The sequence below is a fragment of the Stenella coeruleoalba genome (assembly GCF_951394435.1).
Source record: "Stenella coeruleoalba genome assembly, chromosome: 13".
In the NCBI taxonomy this organism is placed as follows: domain Eukaryota; kingdom Metazoa; phylum Chordata; class Mammalia; order Artiodactyla; family Delphinidae; genus Stenella; species Stenella coeruleoalba.
The window spans coordinates 63,450,807-63,469,064 of record NC_137159.1 but is presented as its reverse complement, the minus strand read 5'-3'; the positions used below and the strand labels follow the sequence as shown (position 1 = coordinate 63,469,064).

At 37.0% G+C, this 18,258-nt stretch overlaps 1 protein-coding gene across 3 annotated transcripts; it reads right to left on the bottom strand.

Moving 5' to 3' along the window:
• Positions 1-495: 495 nt before the first annotated feature.
• Positions 496-16,387, bottom strand: FAM98A (family with sequence similarity 98 member A). Of its 3 annotated transcripts, none has more exons than XM_079941461.1 (8): positions 13,706-16,095; positions 13,050-13,198; positions 10,754-10,888; positions 7,084-7,268; positions 5,973-6,053; positions 5,309-5,425; positions 3,065-3,232; positions 496-2,969 (listed from the first exon to the last, which is right to left on the bottom strand). In XM_079941461.1, the coding sequence occupies exons 1-8, from the start codon at positions 13,831-13,833 to the stop codon at positions 2,304-2,306; spliced, it is 1,629 nt and encodes a 542-aa protein (XP_079797587.1). In that variant the 5' UTR covers positions 13,834-16,095; the 3' UTR covers positions 496-2,303. The 3 variants fall into 3 exon arrangements, with proteins under 3 accessions (XP_079797587.1, XP_079797589.1, XP_079797588.1); XM_079941463.1 differs by lacking the exon at positions 13,706-16,095 and adding an exon at positions 12,784-12,891 and having other exon boundaries at positions 13,050-13,186; XM_079941462.1 differs by lacking the exon at positions 13,706-16,095 and adding an exon at positions 16,129-16,387 and having other exon boundaries at positions 500-2,969.
• Positions 16,388-18,258: the final 1,871 nt, after the last annotated feature.

Below are 18,258 nucleotides of genomic sequence, written 5' to 3'. Positions count from 1 at the left end.
TCAACACTCTATACAAACCTAAGAAGTTTATTTTAGTGTAACAAAACTAACCGGTGACTTGAAATATCCTCTTTCTAGAGAACTTAATATATGTCAAAGAAAAGAAACTAAAAGACAATTCTTTTACGGGTTTATAATGTGAAAAAAAAGTTCTCATTTGAAGCAGAAAATAAAGTGCATTGTGAAGAAATGTATATTTGTTTTCTTATACATGCTCATGTATGAAAAGTAATCACATGAAAATCACATATGAAAAGTAATTCACTAACCATAAAAATAAATCAAAATTATATGTGTCAAAAGAATGAAACATATTAAGTATATTGTGGAGTCTGAGGCTAGAAAACAGATTAAAACAAATGCTAAGGTATGTATTAAAACATTCTAAGATATCATTTTAAGATATGAAAACTTGACAATTTTATTTCTAACAGAAAATTCCTATACATACTAAACACATTTAACAGCATAAAGCAAAGAGACGAATACTTAACAACTTTCAAGACAGAACTTAAAATCTTTAATGATAAGTAAAAGTATGTTAAATTGTCTTCAAGTTTGAACATTTTAGAATGGTAAATGCCAATCAAAAAATCTAATAAACAGGTAAAAGTAACAAAATGATCCAGGCTTTTTTTCAGCAATCAAAAGAATGTGTTTATCTCAACAGCAAACAGAATTATTTTTAATGGTAAGCCATGAGCTGATTCTTTACTCTAAAAAGCCCAATTTAGTAGGAAAAGGAAATACTATTTCTTTTTACAAACATATATTTATATTTTCAATTCACTTCATTCAAAATGTCACTCATTCTTAGGAAGAATGGAGAAACAAATAAATAAAAAAGCCCCCTAAAAGATCAGGGCCATTAATGGATCTTTGCCTAACACAACTGTGCAGCAACAGCTACACCTAGGGGCCAGGGATAAGTAGTGAAGTTTTCCAGCTATAAAGTTATAATAAAAGGTAAATTTGGAAATAGCTATTTTTCAACTTACTTAAGGTTCTAGAGTAAGGGTTATCTTTCACTACAAATTATGTTTCAAGGATACACTTGAGAATCTTTGGGGAACAAAGGCCTTAGTTCAGAAGCTTGAAGCAAGCATCCTGAATAATTCAGTTTAAAAAAGTGGCTAAAATAAAACTCAAACCAAAGAGAGAACATACAAATACTTTATTGCTCACCTTTCACACAAAGCACACCTCCAGCCATTTTCTTTCACAGCTTGACAATATTTACGTGTACAAAAACCCAGCAAGAAGCGTCATGTAGATTTCAGTAAAGGTGAGTGTCAAACATCAACGCAGCCAGGCTTTTGTTTTCTGCAGCAATAATAAAGGGCCTCCTGCTCTAAGCAAAAATCTGTCCTCTTACTTGGTAGTGCATTTTTTCCATTACAAAAAAAGTCTCCTGCCCAAAGCAAACTAACTTGTATTTGCTGAGCCAGTGGTATTAACTCGTGCATAAAACAAATTTCAGTTTGCTGTTTCTTCTAGCAGATTTCAAGTAAAAATAAGGTTGAAGGAGGAACTTGTTTTGAATGGATGCAGGTCAGTTTGAATTGCTATACTTAACTAAATGCCTATGTGTACTATAGGTTCACAACTTAGTTTGCTTTTATAATCTTTACGGATTTTGGCCGTGTTCAAGATTTTCAGAGTTGAGCATATGGTACAGTATTCCATCGAAAGGATAAGGCTACTGAATGTGCTATCTGCAGAAGAGCTCATTTAATAGGAACTGACCTTGAAGTTCTATCATGAAGCAAATGTTGCATAACCTCTCAGAATAAAAAGCCAATCAGGGCAGAACTGTGCTTGGAAAATAGGCATTAGAATACTTTAAGGAACATACATATAAATGGATTGTTAATATGAGGAAGGTTTCCTAGCTGTAAATCTAAAAAAATCTAGGAGAATCCTCATTTTTCAAAACTGCATATTGAAAACATGAAAACTACTTACTCAAGTAATTTTGTTCAGAAAAATATGCATGTTCTGACTGTGGAATTAGTCTACTGGTCAATTAAAGGCAATTTTAATTACCTTTTAAGAAATTCTTCATACAAAGGAGAGATACTGTATGTGTTTCTCAAATAAACAGCATTATGTAAGTCCATTAAAAAAAAAAAAACAAAACCCAAAACGAACAGTATTGTATGAAGACCTACAAATGCTTATGCCAAGCAGGAATCTGCCTGTCACCTGTGGTCTCACATTAACTCAAAAACAATGCTGGATTCAGGATTCTGAAACTAAGTTTCTATTACTTGAGCTCTAGCAAAATGTAAGGTTCTGTAGCCTCAACTAGTATAATGTCTGCCCTGTCCAAATCCAGAATGATTATACTGATAACCTCCATGCTGGAAGTGCTGTTCAAACTGTCCTCCCTGGTGATAATTCTGGCTCCCTCTTCCTCCCCAACCTCCTCCCTGGCCTGCGCGTCCACCACCTCGGCCTCCGCGACCACCTCTCCCTCCGCGACCACTGCCTCGATCACCATGATGCCCTCCATCTTGGTATCTACTGTCCTGCTGATATCCACCACCCTGGTATCCACTTCCTGTATATGTAGATGTTTGGAAGCCACCATAACCACCACCCTGGTAGCCACCACTGTGGCCACCGTGATAGCCACCCGGCTGGAAACCGGAATCTCGGTAACTACCATCTTGGTAGCCACCGCCCCCTCCACTCCCTCCGTCTGTCCAGCCTCCTTGATGCTTATTTCCTCTTCCTCCCCCTCGGCCACCGTGGTCGTAGCCACCACGTCCGCCCCTCCCCCCTCCTTGTTCGTGACCTCCTCGCCCTCCGTATGAGGCATGTTCATAACCACCTCTCCCTGCTCCGCGGCCTCCTGCTGGCTGCTGGGTGCCATCCTGCCTCTTCTGCCATGGTGGCATCTCTGGGGGTGGAGGTTCAATTTCATTGGGCCTACCTCCTCTGTCAGGAACCCTGCCCATCAACACCTATGGGATAAGAAAGACATTTAAAATTTTGAATTACTTTATTTTATAAACAGAAATAAATGTATCTGAAAGAAAGTTAAAGGTACTCTCATCACCTTATTGATGGCACAGGCAGTCTTTTCTCTTATAGAGCCACTGCTTGTCCTTAAAATCTTTGACAAGTCTTGTCTTGCGGCCAAAAGGTGGGCAACAGAAATAGTACTTTTAGGAGATAAGACTGAGCGTTTTGGCTGGTAAACCTTCGCTAATTTTTCTGTCTGACTCTGTGAAAGAAAGTGTTCAAAGACAAATGTCAATTTTCAAGATGACATAGAAACATTGATATTAAATAAGATTTCCAAAATGTCTGATGATAATATTTACTAGGCTCCAGATGACAGAAGTTACATACTCACCATTGCTCCTATCTAGTGAAGAACTAACTTAAGAGTACAGCTTAGATAAAGCCCTTTTACCCCCGTATCCCCAAGGAATGATGGGGGGAGGGGGATATGGGGGTAAAGGGCTTCCCTTTTAAAAGGACTGTGGGACAAAAAGGTTCCCCATGCCATTGGTCTCAGATCAAACACCTTCATTTTATCTATTTAAATATAAGAATGGAAACCCATTTCAACAATTTTGCTTTAATTTTCTCATCTGCTTACTATGAGATAAAAAAAGTTACCCGTGACTAATTTGAACTAATTATGTTAACATCATACATATTTCTTGCAAAAGTGATCCCCCCATGTAATACTTTCCTCTATTATAAATAATAATTAAGAAAAAGAGTCTACTTTAACCATTTAGTAGAAGTACATTTAATGCATGTGTAACATAAGACCACAAAAGATGAATGAACAAAGGATATAAAGAGCAAGTTAGGGCTTTCCTGGTGGCACAGTGGTTAAGAATCTGCCTGCTAATGCAGGGTACACGGGCTCGAGCCCTGGTCTGGGAAGATCCCACATGCCACGGAGCAACTAAGCCTGTGCGCCACAACTACTGAGCCTGCGCTCTAGAGCCCGCGAGCCACAACTCCTGAGCCCGCGTGCCTACAGACCACGCTCTGCAACGAGAAGCCACCGCAATGAGAAGCCCCTGCACTGAAACGCAGAGTAGCCCCCGCTTTGCCGCAACTAGAGAAAAGCCCGCGCGCAGCAAAAAGACCCAACACAGCCAAAAACAAACAAATAAATAAATTTATTAAAAAACAAACAAATAAAACTCCAGAACTGTAGTGTTAATGCCTTGGGTCAATGCACACCCATCAATCATTACATGCTTTTCTAGCTGAGAGTTGCAGGTTTTTGCTTTTGAAGTATATGTATTATGCTGAGAGTAAAACGATTGTTTTTATCAAAGACAACTTTAAGAAAGTATTGGTATTTCCTCAACAGTCCCAGAAGAGAACAGTTTATTCCTCATGTTACTACTGACTCACTGTGAGATCTTAGGAAAAACCTTCCATGTACCTGGCTCTCCATGTTTTTAGTTGCAAAATAAGGGGAGTTAAGACTGATCTCTAAAACCCCTTTCCAACACTAAGATACTGTTAACTCAATAAATATCTACCCCATCAATTTAGCAGCTAAATAGGATTATGCTATGCTTTAAAGATTTTAGGTGAAACTAATGTATTAGGAAGATAATTGGAGAACTAAACTAAAGAAAAACATTTTCTCAGTCAATTAAAATTCAGAGAAAAATCTACTTTTAAAAATGAATGCACTATTAAGGGAACATCAAATACTAACATATTTGGACGAACCTCCACATAAATTCAATAATTAGTTCCATTTCAGGGTTCTAAGAAGGTCAAATTAATCAACTGCGCCTATTAATTAACACTGATAAAATAGTAGATATTTAATAAATATCTGTTGAATGACCAAGACAACGGATTATCTTACTGAAGCTGAAATAAAACAAAGTCTTACCAGATTCTCCAATTCCCTATAAATGGATCATAATATTTGGTCCTCCAAAACAGTATTTCTAATTTAATTAATTTATTTAATTAGCAAGTTAATTGCTAGCTTAAAGTACAGTAAACAAATAATTGTAAAATTTATTATTTTTAGTAATTTTCAGATACTCTCCTTTTCTCTCACAAATGGGAACTCCCAGTAGGGTTTATAACATATAGCTTTGTTGGAAAATATTAAAAAATTGAAAAATAAATGTTTTTATTATTGCTGAATGGCTGAAAGAATTGCTACTCAGTAACTCACTAAAGAAAAACTCCTATGTGTGTCTCCTATGTATTTCTCTTATAGTCTCCACTGTATCTAAACTGGGCTAGGAATGTTTAAGGATCATGTCTATAAATACTTTGCTCTTTTAAGTGATATGTGTACCTTAGCTCTGTCAGACCAGCCAAAAGACTGGACAGTGACATCCAAACGTTTTATTAGCAGCTTTCTCCGAACTTCATATTCATTGGCTACGGCTTGGTTAATTGCTTCTATCTTTTCCTGAAACAAAATTAAAAAGACCAGTTAGAATTTAAATCTGCTTGACCCCCTATTCCAAACGGGCAGAAACTGTATCTGTTTTATTCACAACTGAATCCCCAGCACTCAGCACAAAATGAATTAGGTTATTTAATAAATAGAATAAGAAGTTATAATAAGCTAATGAAATGATAGGCTGTCTCAAAACATAATAAAGAATATGTAAAGTACAAAATTCTCATTTAGTTTTCCTGTAATTCACTGTGTGAAGCTCAGCCCAGTGAAGTTTTTGGCTTGAAGGCAACCCATTTGGCAATTAGAAACATGCATCATACTGAACTTCAATTTAATCAGCTGTGTGAAATATTTACAAATTATGAAAGAAGCGCTTCTAATCTTACATAAATAAAATTATTTTGGATAAATCTTAAGATTAACAAAAATGATTCTAAGGATGTCCACCTAGGAAACTACATATCAGAAAATACAACTTCAAAAACACAAACATAAATATCCTGAGATAGGTAGATGGCTCCTTACAAAGTTTACTCAGATGATTACTACTCACCCAGTGGGCTGGTCCCATTGGCTTCTTCAATAAAGGCTTTCCCACATGATTAGGTGGAACTTTTGCTAATGTTTCCTTTAACTGACACAAAAACATAAATGAATGAATAAACAAATCTAAAAGTAAAACACATCCTCCTCATCTTCCCAATTCCCATCATATCTTGCCATCAAAAGAAGATTCCTGACAGAGGCAAAGGTGGAGGATGTTTTGAAATGTACAAGACCCACACAATAAAGACACTCACTTGACCCACTCCTCACGTGTCTATGGAAGCATGAGTCCTTCACTGCACCTAGAACAGTGCCTGACAACAGTGGGCATTCAATGTGTATTTGCTGAATGAATGAATGAACACACAGAAAAATATGGCCTATGGATACACTGCTGCTCCCCTGTAGAGTTCAGCCAAATTTGTGCATCATGGCATCTATCTATCCCACAATGCAAATGTACCAATTCTTAGAGTCCAGCAGATATGCATACAGAGAATAACTCCGCTATAACAAATATCATTCTCTTCTGTTCACTAATTTTTAATTAAAATTGCTTGTTCCTAATCAATTATATAAAAACTCTTAACTGTTGATAACATGTAGTATAAAATAATTCTGACTTATTTTCACATACTAGATTATATTAGCAGTCAACATATCTAGTTTGCCAGTTGAAACATGTAAGGCTCGAAGTGACTGGATTAAAATCCCAAAATATTTACATCCTTTTCTGTCCAGTCAATGGGGAGAATGGTGGTAACATTTAATGATAAGGACCTTAAAATTAATTGCATCAAAGTTCAATGATAAAATAACTTTTAAATGGATGCAAGTCCTAATACTTTTTACATTATTTCTAGCTTATTTCAGTTTATAAATCAAAGTGCAAAGTTTCCTTTTTGAAAAAGAAACATGCTAATATGTTAAAAAAAGAAAACAGTAAAATACCAATTTCTCTTGAAGGTATCTAGGACTTAAAACCAAAAACTTATTTAGTAACAATTACTTAATAATATGCACATTAGGTTCCCATTAAGAGAAATTAACTTGCTTCATTTCAAACAACTGTAGGACTATGCCTTTAATACACTACAATCTGGTACTAAAGGTCTTACTTTTTTTTCAATCCCGCTGAAGAATTGGAACATAGTTATATTGGCTGGAGGTTTGGACATTCCTAGAGCAATACATATGCCTTTCAACTCTTGAAAGACCTCACTACCGCCTCCTTCTTGAGCTTTTTTTGGAAGAGTATTCACACAGAGCATTCTGGCAGCTTCTAGTTCTGAGATGAGGTATGCTGAAGTAAACAAAATAAGATTTCAAAATGAGATACAGCTACAATTAATAGTCATAAGTCTGGAGTCACAACTCTATAGACCTAATGATATGTAACTTTTAAAGCTGCAAGAATGGATAAAAACAAGAAAGGAAAACCATTTTTACCTGCAAATGACGTAACATATAAACTGGTTCTGTAATTCAGTATTTAACCAATATATGTTTAAAGCCTGATTTAAAAGCAAGCAATTCTTCTTTGAAATCAAAGGATCAAGGTAGATCACATCTTAAAATGTGGATTCTTGCATTTCACTATTAAGGAACCTCCAGAACAGGGGCTGGCATCTGTTAACAAATTTGCAAAAGGTGGCAGGTGGCCAATTTTTAGCAACAGTTAAAAAGTTATTATTATTTTTTTACTTCTCACAACTGATACACACCAGTGATGCAACTATCCTGCCCTCTTACCTTCCAAAACTCAGGTAGTCTGTTTAAGACCAGAGTCAAAGAACATTTTTTAGTAGTCAAAGCTTCACTTACAAGAGAAGGGGGAAAGGACTAAATTTCCAAACATTCCTTTTTCATGGTCTCCAGTAGCCTAAGGTCACCCTCCAGCTGTTCACAGAAAACCCTCTTCCATCTATATTCTTCTCAATATTCCCTTTCCTCCTATGTTCCTCATTCTCACCCCCGCCCCTGGGGAAAAAAAAAAACAAACCCAAAACTTTCTCATCATTTCTGGACAGAGTCCTTTTGTATCAATATCATCACCTTGTGTGTTGATTTCAGGCAGGTATTCTGAGGGCTGCAATCTGCTTCAGGTAATTCAGTTGAAGGTATAAATATTCAATCTTATTACTTTAACCTTCCCAAGGACATTTAACTTGTTATAAAAGATGTTTAATAATCATTTGGATCTCAGGATTTCAGGTTATGTGACAAAGTGAGAACCTTCTGACAATGTTAGGAAGATAGTTTTGGAAGAAGACATTTTCTGGGCTCTTAAGCCCTATTATAAGTATAAAAGAATGATCAGCTTGAATATCTCATTTCCTACACCCAAGGTGTAATGTGAGAAGTACAGGGGTCATAATTTTGGCAGATCATTTCTGAAAAGCTGCCAAATCCTATTCTAGAATAAACACAGCTACATTTCTGGAAAGGTCTTCTAAATGGGTTTGATAAAATCTTAACATGTTCCATATAGCAAACTGTATGAGTTAAAAGATCGAAACAGTAAAACCCCAATGTCATGAAAATAATCATGTTTTTGGAAATAAGGTTTTATTGGAACACTGCCACACTGATTCATTTACATATCATCTATGGCCGCTTACATGCTACAACAGCAGGGTTAAGTAGCTGTGACAGAAACCTTATGGCCCACGAAGCTGAAAATATTTACTATCTGGCCATTTAAGAAAAAGTTTGCCAACCCTTGCTCTAGAAAATCATATATTATATGATTTAATAAACTGGTCTCTAAATTTGGAACAACATAGCTCAGGCATTCACAAAATTAGTTTACCAACACAATTACCATTGAAAAACATTAACTGTAACTGATGTGTTCAAAGTACCAGGAAAGGCACTATAAGTATTATACATAACAAACAAAAAAGATCTCTACAAACAATCTAGTTAGGAATAAAGAATATATGCATCAAAGACATCTGACTAATCATACCTAAGGGAAATATCCTAACAACCGCAAAGGCCAATGAACAGCCACAACAGTTCTTAACCTGATACATGAGAGTTTTTCAGACACTACGGACTATTAGAGAATAGACTATTCTATTTTACTAACAATTCTAATGAGGTTAGTTTATTTTCCCCCTCAGAATGCAATGTATTAGAAGATCCAAATCAGTAAGGTAAGAGTGCTGGAAGAAGCAAGTAAAATCATAGCATCGAGATGTGACAACTGATGTTTGGAAAGATGAGAAATATTTATACAGCGCGAAAAGAGAATGAGTATATGTACATAAATGCATACTAGCATGAGAGAGAATACAAACTAGGGAATATTTTCAAAAGGGGAAAGAGCAGAAGCAAAGATAAAGAGGAGGAAGGGAGCAGTGTGTATGTATGTACAAAGAATTCGAAGAGCAGAGTAACCTTTTGTTGATTTAGTCATGTAGTTGAGGAGCAAATAGTTGTATATTCTTGAAAAGCTTTTGAGGGGTGATAGCACATTAAAATACAATTATGACCCTGAGTCCAAAATAATAATGTTGAGGACACTCGCTTAAGAAACAGGAAAGAGTTAAAGGCATTTTTATAAATATTTATATTCCAAGTGGTTTTTATAAGTATCAGTACCAAAAAGACCAAACTCTGAGCTCTTTGAAAGAATTAGGTATTCAGGGTCATTACTGAGCTTTCCACACAGCTGTTGTCTTCCTATGTAAGATAACATATTCTAAGTGCCAAATATCAGGTATTGGAAAGGAAAAGCAGTGCTACAAAGGAAGATTCAGTGAGTATACTGTGGCTGGGCCAGTTATTGAAATTATACAATTTGAAGGATAATGAATGCATGCATAAGAACTATATGCAGCAATATCAATATCTAAAGCACTAACTAACGTTTTGTGTCTATCCCCTGCCCCCATACCCACCCAGTAACAATCATTTGACGAAGGGGAAAATAAGAAAGTGATTTTGGAATACCTTAGTTCCTAAGTATAATGGCTGTGAACACACTTTTTTTTTTTTTGACTGAACCTTCAAAATTGGAGTTGCATCATTTTTCAGAAGCCAAAGTTCAGTTGTATCAGTTAACCAAAGTTTACTCTAAGCGCATCTCAGAATGCGACAAAAATTCTGAGTTTAAGACTACTGGCGGTGTTTATTGGAGAGTTTATATAAGGCAATAAAATTTGTGAGTCTACTTATTGTTTCTCAGGGTGAAGAGAGAAATAGTAGTTAGTATATTTAAAAAACATGGAAGGAGAGAATTTTTCATAAAAATTTACTTCCCAGAATGATCAGTAGTACAGGAACAATCCAAATAGTATTCCAGAAATGCTTACATTGTAATTTGACATCTTTACAAACAAAACCAAAATCCCCAAACAATTACCCAGCCACAAAGAAATATCAACAAAATGCTTTAATTACATTTACCATTTACTGCACCTAGAATGGTTACTGTCCTCAAATAAATTAATTTAAAAAATCTTCATTATTCCCACAGTATCTTCCTAGTTTATTTTAAAATGTGTTTCTAGTCTAGAACACTGAGGTGTGGTGATCACACACTTGTATAACCCTCCAGCACTACCTTTGGTCATGTTAGGTGAAGCACAGCAGGCTGAGCACCACACCAAATTTAAACCATAAAAGAGTAGCAATTACAAAACAACACTGCTACCAGCGCATGGACCCATCATTAGCTTCTTAGTTAGAAATTTAACAAAGTTTTCTTTACACCCATTTATTAGCCATGGAAAACATAAATAAAAAATAATGACTACATTCTAGTAGCCATGAACTTACTGAGCAAAAGGAGGCAGTTCTTCTGAATGAGAAGGCGCTTGGTCACATCCCCAGATGTCAGTGAAAGATATGGACAGTTCATCTCCCCTAGTAGCCCACTCACCTCAAGCTGGAATTCTTCAGCTTCACTTGGGCCTTTTAAGAATTAAAATAATCTTATTTAATAAAAATTATTGTTTTCCCCATTGGCATAGTAATTATATATAAATTGAAAATTTTAATAGTATTTTCCTAATACAAGTTCCTGTCTCTTCTAATTCATCCTTTCTCACACCACTGCCAATTTGCTTTCTTAAACAGTTTTCATTAGGTTATTGCCTTGTTTGAAAACCTTTCATGGCTTCCTAATTTCTACCTCATCCAATCTAATTTTTTCTGTTTGCCTTTAAAGATTCTTCATAGCCTCTCTGCTTGCCCTTCCCAGTATATTGTTAGGAGTAGTTCCTACTACATGTATATAGTAGTTACCTACAACCTCCACAAACATTCCCTCTATTTGTGCCAGGCCAGTCTCCTCACTGTCCCAGGAATGGTCAGTCTCATTTCTACTTGCGTGCCTTCACTTAAGTGACTCCTGGTGATTGATATGCCCTCTACTCTCTCCTGCTCTATCAAATGTCACCTATCCATCAAAGCCCAGTGGTCTTGCTCCTTGATGAAACCTTCCCCAGGGCCTGCTACACTCACTGATTTCCTTCCCCTGTGAACCACAAAGTGAAGTATTTAACTGCTGTTCTAATCTCCAGTTGTTTCAGTTGTGCCTAAAATTCCCAGTTAGACTATATTTGAAGATGGCGAACATGATTCGTGTTTCTGTTTTCTCATAACGTGTCAAGTATAGCGTTTACTGGGTGAACCAAGGAAAAGCAATGCTCGTTCTTCTTTACTATTTTGATAGTTCTCTAACCAATATCACAAAGGGGTAAAATTTAACTAACAAACTTGGAGAGTCACTTGATTTGAGTCCATTTTCTCACCTATAAAATGGGAAGAATGTATTATCAATGTTTTGCAAACTGTGTTCCGTGAACTTCAGTTCCAAAGAACTCCGTTAGAGGCAGCCGGGGAGGAGAGAGCTGTGTTCAAACTAGTCCCTCTCAACTTCAACTAAAACAGCCACACTTTTTACCTGTTTTATATTGACTTCTATAAGATGTTTTCATTTGAACAACAGGGCTCCTGGTTATAAACAGTTAACACTGTATAGGTGTTTTCAAGGGCACCTACAATCTCTGAAATGTTAGGTCAAGAGGCAGTGTGAAGAACACTGGCTCCCAAACTTGACTGCTGGGGACTGAAGCACTTACTGGTTGTGTGACCTCAGGCAATGTACTTAACCTCTTTGTGCTTCCTTGTTTAACGTATAAAAGAGTAATAAAGGCTGCCTGGTAGGGTTGCCCTGAGGTTTAAATGAGTTAACACTAGTAAAGTGCTTAGAATATGGCTAGTGCTCAGTAAGTATAAGCTGCTGCTACTACTGTTACACTATACTCTCCTTAATAATTAGAATTGGATGCCACTGATGTATACACATTAAATATACTAAATATGCAAGAGTGAGCTCTTCGAAATGGGATTCTGTGGGGGAAAAAAATGGGATAGTGTATAGTTCTCCATAAGGGTGGATTAGCAGGTGGGCATTTTTCTTTATCTCCTGTATGGATTTACCTATGATAGGAGGGAACCAGGTTGTGGGGTATCAGATTCCAAGCTTTTGCCTCTTTCTCAGCATCAAAACTAGCGCTCAAGCAGTTAACAAAATTGGCAAATGTAAAACAGCTCTCAATACCATAAATCTGATGGTGCTGGATCTAGTTTTGATGCATCTAGTGATACATTCCTATGACACGGAAAGCTTCTTAATAAAGTATTCTTTCTCCCTATGTATAACAGAATTAGAATGCATTTACTTTACATGCTATATGTACTGGAATTTGGTAGTCCTCAGAGAAAAACGCCCCAATTTCTAGTTCTAGCCACCAATTTAAGATCTCACAACTTTTTACAAAGAATGAAAAGTTCATATATACTTGTCTCCATTTTTCTGTGTCTCAGTAATAGGGTCTTTTCAACTTCCACAAATTTTTAACAGTTGTATGACTACATTCCAGTTTTTCAACTTCAGAATCACCTTATCTCTAAAAACAATGGAGGAGAAAAAAGCATTTGGTTTCTTTATAAAATTTTTTTTACATTTACAAAGAACTTGAAATTTCAGCTGTAATACTGATAATGTTCACTTGACAATACAAACTTTATTTTTACATTTTGCACCTAAAACTGAATGTTTACTTACTGTTAGTTGCTTGCACATTTTCGTCTAGTTTACAGAGCACTCTTAATTCAGACACCAACCAAGCACAGAGTTTGGTAAACTCAGGGGAACTGGCTCCAGCAGAGACTGCCTGAGACAGAGCGCCATCTTCTAACAATGGACCCTTGTAACTGGTGAGTAAGAAATTATACTTCAGAAGAATATAAAATCACATCTAATACATTACAGATACAATGTATTTACATTTTTATTTGTATAATTAAGCAATGGTTTAACAAAGATAAATTACAATGACCAGTCTCTAAACTTGCAAATATAAATAAACTAAACCATTAGAAAAAACAAGCTAATCCCCTCAAAATATGTGAATATTGAATAGAATCACATGTACTAAATTATGTCAACCTCTGTACATTTACTGAGAGCTCTTATGTACAAAGGTTTACTTCTTACTTTAATTGAATTAGTATTAAAACTAGATTATAAGTGATAACTAGTTATACTATAGTTTACTATTTCAGAAATAAAACTTAGGTTATATTTTCTAGAAATTTTTCCAGAAATTAATTAGATTTGGTTTTTAATGATTTTCTTTAAAAGCAAAAGCTTTCCAATTATTCATTTATTTCCTCCTTCTATATTTAATGATAGTTAAGATTAGTAAGACTTACTAGTACCAGAGAAATGTGAAGATTAACTTAATAATTGCTGGTGAGTTGATGTTTGGGTGAACTGGTGCAACTGAATCCCAATTCTTTGTAACTGATTCAAATGTAATTAAAAAAATTATTAAATGTTCAAACATTCATAAAAGACAATAGTAACAATGAACCTCAATCTAGAAAGTAGCTAGAATTAAAGATTTTATCATTCTCAAGATAATTTTAAAATACATATTCTTCAGGTTATTTTATCTTCTTTTAAATGTAATATTGATAAAAGCACTTATTAAATATGATACATTATATGCTTAAGATATTCGATATTTAGAGGTATAGAGATGTTAGAGAAATGATAACAGTCAATCCTTCTAAAATATAATTATATGTTTATATATTTAATGGGACAGAAGAAATCTCACACAAAAAATGAGATTATATATAGCCTGGCATCTAGATTCAAAACCACATATTATTAGACAGTGAAATAAAAAAACTAGGCCTAGAAATTTCTCCTTGTGTTACACATTTAAACTTTATTAATATATTCTACAAGTAATTACTGAATTCCTACTGTGTACCAGGTTAAAAATGAATGGTCGTTTATTTCTAATATTTCACAGTAAATCCTTGAAAAGTACACGTCATTCAATTAAGGCTAAATTTTAATGACTGAATGCCACCAAACTAGGCAGTTATGGGTTAAATGTATAGTCAAGTTTTCAGACTATCCATGGTTTACATTACAACCCATCTCCATGATTTACTTAACTAGAGTTATTATAGTAACAAAGACTTTTATAGTACCCAAAAGAAGAAAAACATAGTTAACAGAGGATAAAAGAATGGGAAGAAATGGCATCCATCACCAATTGTTAAGGGACCTCTATCCATGCAGAATGACTACATTTAAATACAGTTTACCTCCATCCTCTCTACTCCTCCTTCAAGATTAATCTTAAGTGTCACTTCTTCTAGGAAGCTTAGGACTTGTTTCCTTTCTCAGTTTTCCTTCCCCATTTCCTGTCCTTTTCCTGGCCCTCCTCAGTTCTCCTCACAGCATATTTTCACAGTGTGAACTTCTCTTCTACCTCACTCTATACCCTTAAGTGCTCAGATCAACACTGTCAACAGAAAAAGTGTTCATCAAAAATGTTTACTGAATGGTTTCATGTATGAAATTTAGGAATTTAGTCTGAGAGGTCCACCAAAAAGACACCATTTTGCTGAATGTGACTTTTACTTAGGCTCTCATCAAAGAAATAAGCCGCCTAAAGTCCAGAATCGTCATGACAATTCAGAGCAAGTTCCAAAGAAAAGAACAATGATAATTCATGTTGACAAAAAAAGATGATAAGCACTACCATTTCCTTTCATAAAAATCTGTTCCAGGACAAGTTACTTAAATGGGCAGATTTTGGGAACCCAAGGTATCCTTTCCTGAAGAAGAAAGGTTTCCCCCAAAGGTTTCCATGGCATGGAAGAACCTCGGGTAAGGTTTTGATAAGGGACTTGTTACTTTATAAATATGGTTACCTAAATCTGTTTTTCTTTTCTTTCTTTCTTTCTTTTTTTGATACCGTACCTGTAGGCAAATATATAATCATACAGTTTCTTTCTGGAACCACATTTAGCCCAAGAAATTCTAAGTTCTCAAGTTTTAACAGCGTACACTGATCTGGGTGACCCAGTGAGATAAGAATCCCTATTTCCAGCTTCTAGATACTGATAAATTATGGTTGAGTTAACTGTCACGAGGACAGACAAAATGCACAACAAATATGCAGAGACTTGGTGGGTGAAGATGCCCCTAAGGGTAAGGGCTAACGGTGGCTCAATGAAGGAGTGTCAGAGTCAAGGGAAACTGCCAGCGGTTCCCAGGAAGGTGGTGACAGGTTAGGTGCACAAGTGAGCTAGCGGGTGGAACGTATGCAGCGCACGGACTTGTGGCTGAGGGCAGCCTGGGCACATGAATACATGACTGGGCAAACCAGATTTTTTTGAGAGTAGGGGGGTGGGGTAGGAGTAGGGGCTCAAAACAGGAGCAGGAAGTTTGCAGAACAAGCAGGAAAACAGATAATCAACTTTGGCAACCTCCAGAGTGAGGGAGTAGGGCAGGAGAATGAGGCGCAAGGAGAGGAGCTCGGGGAGCGTGGTGGCGAGAACCAAAACCCAGACAATGACACGCATGACTGACAAACGCCGCGGGTAACTCGGCTGCAGGAAGCACAGGGGAGGCCTAGGGTGTCGCAGCTGGAGGGCCCCGACCCGGCAGGGCAGGCAGCGGACGTGGCATTGGGGTCCCGGAGCTACAGGGAGGCGACAGTCAGGAGCCACGGGGTGCGGCGTGAAGAGGCAGGTGTCTCTGACTGGGGCGGAGGAGGAGTTCCCGGGGCGCCGGTAGCGTGAGGTTTGGGAGACCCGTGCCCAGGCAGTCTTACCCGAGATCTTCCAACGACTCCAAGATGTCAGTCTCCATGAGGTCACACTCCATGCTACTGTGGTATTCAAATTTCCGAGTCGTCAGGCTCCCCTCTTCGCCGGTAACTCGTAAACTCGCGCATGCGCTGCCTTCCCGGAACTTCCAAATCGACAGCGGGCGCCTCAGCCGCTGCACTGCGCATGTCTGGAGCGTGCGCAAGAAACTTGGTTCCGCCTGCCGTCCCGCCCTGGCCGGCTAATGGGTGGCCCGGAGACACCGTTTGCACATGCGTATTACTGAATAGTGAAGCTAGCGGCCCCAAGAAGGGCAGGAGGACTGGCTGCGTGGCAGCTGGGCGTGGGGACTAGGCGAGTCGGGGAATGCTCTAACTTCTCCTAATTGGGTGTACGCATGTGCGAATCTTGGGGCGCGGCGGGCGGGGTAGGATCGTCGTGGGTGGGGAGGGTCGTAACACTTGGGTGGGTGCTGGCTGTGAGGCTCGGGAGCTCAGTCACCCTAGTGGGTGTCTGCAGCCTGCTGGCATGTTCTACCTTTAGCTGTGGGTTATGGAGAAAGGGGAAATTCGTGCGCTCCGGTCTAATTCTTTAGCACAAGGGTAGACGGGCCAAATGCGGAAAATGGCCGATAACATGCCATTGTATTTCCTTGTGGCTGTAGTAGCTGTATTTCAGGGTTAGGGAGGAGTCAACTTTCCCTTGACACGAATGTACTCATGAAGTTGTTTCATTCCTTCCCTTTACATTCTTTACTTTGCACCTTAAGCCCTTCCCAGACACTAAGCATCTTATTTTAAAGGGGGAACGGAGGTCAGAGGAGGTTTTCACTCCGTATCAATCTCAAATAGAATAGATTTAGATTCACGCAGTTTAAAGAGTAAATAAATTTTTGTTGTACCGTTGTTGATTTGGCAATATTTGGCAGGGTGTGACACTTGGTTCACGATGGGTTGTGGTTTCTTTGCAGTTACTGGCTGGGTATGTGCTTAGAAATTATTGACAAAATGAGAAAATTTGTTTTCAAAGTGATGGCATATTTAGAAAATTATATTTAACTATAAATTGGTATACGCTGCACTATGTAGGCATTTTTTAAAGAGTTTTCACATTGATACCAGTAGATTTAATTTTGTAGTTCTCATTTTCGTGTCTAATGGATAAATGCTCCCTATCCTTAATAGTACCTTTTAAAATTCCTTATTTTGCACCATCTGGAGTGGGGGGAAGGAATTAATATTTATTCCTAGTACCTAGTGTACCTAGTGTACCTAGTGTGTGCTTGACATAGTGTTACTTCCTTGATCGACATTATTTTATGCAAGCACCATAAGGCTGTGTAAGTATTACTCCCATTTTGCAGATGAGGACTCTAAGGGCTCAATGGCTTAATGGTCTGTAAAAATGGTAAGGGCAATAAGGACCTGGCTCTTGAGACTGAGGTATCTCTAAATCCATATTTCTTCTTATCTGACTAGTCAAATAAGGATTTATAAGCAGGATATGAAAAGATAGGAATATCTAGCTAGTTGAATAAACAACTTATTCAACTTATGTATGCTTGTATATCTTGTGTATAATTACCTTACAATAAAAATGGAATAATTATTCTCATAGGGTTGTTGAAGGTGCTAAACAAAAAGTAATTCTTAGTGCAAAATCAATTTGGGGGGGGAGTTTTCATTCTTGACTCACATTTCATTGTAAGTTATAACAGTATTTGTGAGTGAACAAATGATGACTCCCCTAAATATATTATTCTTCTCTACCTAATGCAAATTGTTAGAGTAAATGGAGTGTAGCCAACACAAAGTTTTTTTTATTATTTAAAATAATTCTATAAAGGACTACTGCAATGAAATCAATGCTTTTAAAAGTAAATATTGCCATCATTTCTATAGGATCTACTAGGAATCATTTGCATTTTGTTTTGAAAAATTTTTTTTTTTTGTATTGTAACCTGGATATCTAAAGACCTTATTCAAGCTGAATTATATGAAAAAAACTCTGATCTGGGAGTTAGGAACCCTGGTTTTTGCCTCAGTTCAATATAAGAAAGAGTTCTCTAACACTTAGAGTTGTCTAAAGTCCATCAGATTATCTTTGAGAGATGAGTTTTCTGTTTAGAAGGTGTT